General features: G+C 58.1%; 1 protein-coding gene across 1 annotated transcript; it reads left to right on the top strand.

Annotated features, from left to right (window-relative positions):
- Nucleotides 1-1,480: 1,480 nt before the first annotated feature.
- HOXB13 (homeobox B13) lies at nucleotides 1,481-3,290 on the top strand. Its single transcript, XM_026512286.1, has 2 exons — nucleotides 1,481-2,084; nucleotides 3,037-3,290. Exons 1-2 carry the CDS (start codon nucleotides 1,481-1,483, stop codon nucleotides 3,288-3,290), a joined length of 858 nt encoding a protein of 285 aa, XP_026368071.1.
- The last annotated feature ends 3,309 nt before the right edge of the window (nucleotides 3,291-6,599 follow it).

Raw genomic sequence — 6,599 nt, 5'->3', positions numbered from 1 at the left:
GGACACTCAGCTTGGGTAGGAATGTGCCAGGGTCAGGGTGAGTTACCTGGGCCTCTTGGAACGTAAGAGGAGAACTGCAGGGCTGAGAGGCTAGACATCTCAGCATAGGGCAGGCTCCTACTTTCTTGGGGTCCAGAACCCCTCCAACTAAGGCATGGCCAATTAGGCCTGGCTTCCCAGAAATCCCTTAGACCGCAGAAAATGGGGAAAAGAGGTCCTCTTTTCTGGCTGGTACTTCAGGATTTTGCAAGATCCTCTCCCTTTCCCTCCTTCAACTTTTTCCCTTTCACTCTTTGTGCTTCGGTCCCTGGGTCTCTGTCTCTCTCTCTCTGAATATACAAGGCAGGTGTGTCCTCTCTTCGTACATCCTCTCTTTCCACACCATAAATGAAAATCCAGATCCCCTTTCAGAGGCTCCGTGTAGAAACTCCATTTCCCCTTCAGATCTGAACCTTGCACGTCCCAGGCTCCAGATCCTCCGTCTTCTTCCGAGATCTTGTCCCCCTCCCTCCCCTTCTGCCCCACCCGGATCCGGGAGCCGCCTGGGCGGTAGCTGGGATCCCTGGGGAAGGGGCTTCCCAGGCACTTCCCCGGACAGCTATTACGCGCATCCGGAATAGGAGGGGCACCTAGAAGGAACTGGGATGCTTGTACCCAGGACCCAAAGCCAGGGGCTCCCAGAAATACCGTCTAGTTCCCATTTCCCAGCCGCCTCTGGTTCATGCCCATTCCCAGGTTCCCCTTTCAGGCGCAGAGCGGCCTCCCGGGCCCCACCCCCGATTCCCCTTCCCCCCAGGAGACGCACACTTTATTGGGAGAGCTTTTTATTCTCTCGTTAAACCTGCCAAAGCACAGGAGACAGAGAGCCAGGGAGGGAGAGGAGGCGGCGGAGGTGGGGTCAGCCCCTTGTCTGCTCTCCCTGCGCCTCCCACTTCTCTCCCCGCCCCCCCCCCCCCCCCCCCCCGCGCGCCAAAGCCGAGCTGGGTAGCCCCAAACTGGAAAGCAGCTTTCCTCGCTGTTCTTGTTTTCAAATGCAATAAAAGAGACGGGGAGGGAGAGAGGGAGAGAGGGAGAGGGAGAGAGGGGAAGAGGGGAAGAGGAGAAGAGGGAGGGAGAGAATGGGGGAGGGAGGGAGAAATGGGGGAGGGAGGGAGAGAATGGGGGAGGGAGGGAGGACGGGAGGGAGGGAGGGAGGGAGGACGGGAGGGATAGAGACAGAAGCGGGGGTAAAGTATTTTCGCATTTTCTGCCGTGAAGGTTTTACTAGCTCCTCGGCCCGGGGCCGCAGCCAATCAGCGCGCGTGCCCTGGCACCTGCGTCTCCTGCGTCAGGACGGCCGGGCCCAGCGAAGGCAGGCGCCGTGCGAGCTGGGAGCGATTTAAAACGCCCTGGATTCCCGGGGCCTGGGTGGGGAGAGCGAGCTGGGTGCCCCCTGGATCCGCCCCCACCCCCGGCACCCCATGAGCCGACCCTCGGCCCCATGGAGCCCGGCGATTACGCCACCTTGGACGGGGCCAAGGATCTGGAAGGCTTGCCGGCCGCGGGAGGGGGCCGGCATCTAGCCGCCCACTCCCCCCTGACCAGCCACCCGGCGGGGGCGCCTGCGCTGATGCCCGCCGTCAGCTACGCCCCGCTGGACCTGCCGGGCTCTGCGGAACCGCCAAAGCAGTGCCACCCTTGCCCCGGGGTGCCCCAGGGGGCGCCCCCGACTCCGGTGCCCTACGGCTACTTCGGAGGCGGGTACTACTCCTGCCGGGTGTCCCGGAGCGCGCTGAAACCCTGCGCCCAGGCGGCCTCCCTAGCTGCCTACCCCGCGGAGCCTGCCACGGCCGGGGAGGAGTACCCCAGCCGCCCCACCGAGTTTGCCTTCTATCCGGGGTACCCGGGACCCTACCAGCCTATGGCCAGTTACCTGGATGTGTCGGTGGTGCAGACTCTGGGCGCCCCGGGGGAGCCTCGCCACGACTCCCTGCTGCAGGTCGACAGCTACCAGCCCTGGGCCCTCGCCGGTGGCTGGACCGGCCAGATGTGTTGCCAGGGGGAACAGAACCCACCGGGTCCCTTCTGGAAGGCGGCATTTGCAGGTAACTTGCCTTACTATTTGGGGGCCCCTTGGTGCTGACTGTGGGGGGTAGGCCGCAGGGGCACTTGCAGGGGAGGAAGTGAAGGGAGCCAGGGCTGGTGAGGAGGAGCTCGGGTTGGCTCTTGGGATTCTGAAGGAGAGTTCAGGCCCTTGAAGAGCCCGGGGGTGGCGGGGGAGGCCCCAGAGGGTCCGTGTGAGGGGTCTGAAGCCTGTGGGCCTCCAGGTGCCTTCGTCTCCCTAGGAGGCCTTGGGACCAGCTTTTCAGTATGTCCGAGTCTTTGGTGCTTTTTGCTGGGGCCTAGGCTCAGGCTGTTCCTACCTCTCAGATCCCAGGTTTAATTCTCCCAAAAGGCTAAATGACTCAGTTCAGTGAGTATGGGGGTGGGGTGGGTAGGAACACAGATATTGAATGTTCTGTAAAGAATTCAAGCCCTCATTTTCTCTCAGATGAATTTTTCAGTTTCCAAAGGAAATTTTAGATTTCCTGCAGTCATAACTTAGGGGTGTGTGTATGTGTCTGTGTTGTGTGTATATGGGTGTGTGTGTGTGTGTATTGGGAGTGGGGGCAGAAATGTGTTCCTGACTCTACTTAATTTGCCTGTAGAATCTGTGAGAGTGGCCAAGAGCCTGAAAATGCATGTGAGGGTGGATAGACGTGGCTGTGGGCAAAGGTCCGGCTGTGTGTGACGGGTGTGTTTGTAGACCTGCAATCGTGAGGACAGTGATAGGTGAGGGTGGGTGCAGAAGTCTTTCCAAGCCTGAGCGGCCATCAGAAACCAGCCGGAAGCCGAGGTGTCCCCCTGTGCTTCGGGGGAGTGGGAGCACACGTGTGTCTGAAGGGTGTGATCTGGGTGCTTCCGTAGGATTACTTAGCTTGCAGGGCCTGGGTCTGCGCCTGGGCTTGCGGGCAGAGGTCTGAGCGTGGCTTTCTCTCCTTCCTTCTTCTGGCTCAGAGTCAGGCGCTCAGCACCCTCCAGAAGGCTGCGCCTTCCGACGTGGCCGAAAGAAGCGCATTCCTTACAGCAAGGGGCAGTTGCGGGAGCTGGAGCGCGAGTATTCAGCTAATAAGTTCATCACCAAGGACAAGAGGCGCAAGATCTCGGCGGCCACCAGCCTCTCAGAGCGCCAGATCACCATCTGGTTTCAGAACCGCCGGGTTAAGGAGAAGAAAGTCCTCGCCAAGGTCAAGACCACCACTACTCCGTGAGGGAGATCCCTGGCTGGGGAGGTGGGAGAGAAGTGGGAGCATCCTGGGGAGACCCGGAACCTGCGGGGGCCAGGCTGGAGCGCAGGACTCTGCTGAGGGGCTCCCAGAGGCTGCGCTTTTCCCAGGCCACAGCTCCTGGGCGGTCCCTCGGGGATGGCCTGGGTGCCCCCATGTGTTCTAGGGAGCCAGTGAGGCCCAGAGTCCCAGTCCAATCCACCAGCGTAGCACACCACCCCCAGGACCTGTCCCAGTCACAATCGTTCATCCTGGCGGTGGCAGTAATCACCATAACCAGTAGGAGTTGCCATAATTAGTTTCATATTTTCTATCTAGAGCTCTGAAGAGCACTTAGAAACCGCTTGCATGGATTGAGCTGATTATGAATAAACTTGGAGGGAGACCCAAGGCAGGGAAGCTTCCTCTGGATCCACTTCCGTTTCCAAATCCCATCCCCCAGCCCAGTGACTGCAGTGGAGAGGAGAAAAGGCAGATTCATCCCTGTGACTACCGTGGCTCACTTAGCATTTTTCAAAGATGACACCTGGGCAGGATGGACAACACTGTAGGGTACCTCTTTCTCCCTCCCTCGTGCCCTCCCTCCCTCCCTGCCCACCCCCTAGGTGGTACGCAGTGGTCTCAGAAGTCCCATCCTTAACTCTTAGATTTCGTCCTGTGAAAATGAAGCCAGGGAGCTCCCCTCCCGAGTCCTCCTTCCTCCAGAAAAAGTTTGAGAAAGCGCCCGGATAATTCACCATCTCTCATTTCCTCCCCTAAACTTTCCAAGTCTTCCCTTAACATTCCAGGTGGTTCTGTCCAGGTTATGGTTCATTGGGCATTTGGGAGCTGCATGAAATAGGTATTTGTGGCCTTGTAGACGTGCCCTTCCTGGGCACAAATAGTTACAGAACTAGAGAGTAGAATGGGACCTTACTGGCAGGCACATCGCAAACACGCTGGAATAGCCAGGCTGGAGAGAAAACCAGAAAATGGCCCTTCACCACCCATTCCCCCTCTGCTTGCCTCCCCTTAACACCAAGAGAAGCTTGTGGGTCTCAGGCCTGGGAGATGGGACAGGCCCTTTTTTTGGGGGGGGGAGAACAGCGGGTGGCAGAAACCCAAAGACCCAGGTCAGTAGTCTGAGTGGCAACAGTGGCTGAAGATTTCTTTCCTTATCACTTTGCCCTGGTTTAGTCCCAGTACCCTGCATCCTTGGGTGGGTGCAGGATCACGTTGGCGCCAACTCTCTTTTCTCCGTCCACGTAGACAGAGACTCAGAGTGTGGAATTCCAGAAACCTGGGGCAGACTGGCTGTTCGCAGAGCTGCAGAGCCCAGGACCCTGACACGGAGTCTTCGCCTCTGTGCCGCCTCCTTCATGTCGTGTACCTGGGCCCAGTGCCCTGTGGGATTCACCACCTTGGGGGCTCAGCCAAGTCAGTGGGTTTGCCCTGGGTCTTCCTGCAGCCTGGGCTGGGGCATCCGGGCAGACACACTCCCTGCGATCCAGAGCCCAGACTCAGAGTGGAGAGGACCTGCACCACCCAGGCACCAGCAGGAGCCGCCTGTGAGGCTACCGTGACCGTCTCAATGGCCTCTGGGAGCTGGCTCAGCCTCGTGGTGCTCTAGGAAGCCCTGTGTCGCCAAGGGATTGGGGGGTTTACAGCCCGCCGTTGGGTGGGATCCCAGTCCTGGCTCCTCTCCTGGGAATGAGTTGGGAAGCAACTCAGATTCTTCTAAATCTATTTACCAAAGAGGAACCCAGGGCTGAGGCGAAAGGCCCCAAAGGTGGCCGGTCACCCTCCCCTCTTGGGTCTCCTTAGACTGTGTCTGCTTGGGGTGCGGGGGGGGGGATGTCAATTTTGTGATTAAAAAAACCCTTCCAAGCCTCGTGGTCCAGTTTAAGCTCCTCGGTAAAGCGCCAGGCTCAGAGGAAGTTACTTCCTGCCTTTCACGTTCTCCTTCAAGCAAAGTCTCCAGCAAGTAGCTTCGAACCTCGCAGGTTCTCAAGGATAGTGTACAAAGACCCCTCCCTCGCCGCCTCAGAAATGGGGAGACTTCAGTGCCTATAGGCATGTGGGTAGGGTGTGGGACAAATGAAGGGGCTCCATGGTGCGGGGTCCCCACAGGAGGAGAAGAAAGGCCACAAAAGGGGCTGCCACTCGGACTAAACTAGCCAGCCTAGGTAGAGACTTCAAAGGAGTCAGAGACCTCGAGACCCTTCCCTCCCAGGGCTCTAACTCCTCCACACCGCTACCAGGGACTTCAAGTTTCGTTCTACTGTTGGTTCACAATAATTTCAGAATGAACAAAAGATTTGGAATTTTAGAGATTTATTTCGCTACCAATGTGCGTTTGTGGACTATTAAAAAGGCAAGGGCGCCCCCTTCCGGCAGAAGTTTGCTATTTCAGGGAAACCCGCGGGGCGTTGGGCCTTAACCCCCGAACCGAGCCGCTGGCTTCAGGATGCCTGGGGTCTGGGGCTTCCGGGGTTGGAGGGTTTGGGGGGGGGGGCAGCTCGTGAGAGCGCCCGGACCCGGAGCCGCCTGGAACTGGGCCAACGTGTCGGCAGATGGATCGGTCCAGCTAGTGGGAGACGCAGGATGAAGGCAAGGAGGGCAGCACGAGCGATGTGGAATAGAGAACAGGCCAGTCGCGGCTCCCGGAGCAAGGCCGCGGCGCCATCAGACCCCCGTCTGGGACTTCGCGCCGCTGGCGTGTTATCTTCCTCCGTCGAACAGTTCGCGGGGACATCCCCCCATCCTCCCCCCCCAGTATGGAACCTGTGCAAAACAAAACGAATTTAAATTTCGTTTGGCTTTAAATCCTTTCATGAACCCCCTTTCCAAACACCAGTTTTACTCCCAGGGCAAATTTTACCCCTTCCCACCCAGACCGAGCATTTAAAAATCTCTTGCTAATTTGCGTCCAATTTCAGCAAAACCCATGTATTTACCGTTGCTTGTCTGCAGCGATTTGCTTTGGAATAGGGCCATTTTTAGCGAGTGGGGAGCGTGTCTTGCTAAAAAATTTTCAGATTGAAACATGTGAACACAGCGTTCATAAATAGGTAAATGCAGACAACATTCTCCCGAACAAATGCCTGCGGGAGTGCACTAATACACTCCTGAAAATACCCCGGGCGTCGTTATCCACCAACGAGGCGTAACTGTCCTCCGCGCAGCGCTCCACGCCCTCTCGCGTACTCCGAGCGGAACACCTCCGGCTGCGAGTCTCCGCAAGCGTCCAAACCGGATCAGAGGGGCGCGTCTACGCCGGCTCCAGGCCCGAAATCACTTCTAACTCCAAAGCAG

The sequence above is a fragment of the Ursus arctos genome, unplaced genomic scaffold (assembly GCF_023065955.2).
Source record: "Ursus arctos isolate Adak ecotype North America unplaced genomic scaffold, UrsArc2.0 scaffold_24, whole genome shotgun sequence".
Lineage (NCBI taxonomy): Eukaryota > Metazoa > Chordata > Mammalia > Carnivora > Ursidae > Ursus > Ursus arctos.
The sequence above is the reverse complement of the archived record's forward strand: the minus strand, read 5'-3'. Positions and strand labels throughout refer to the sequence as shown.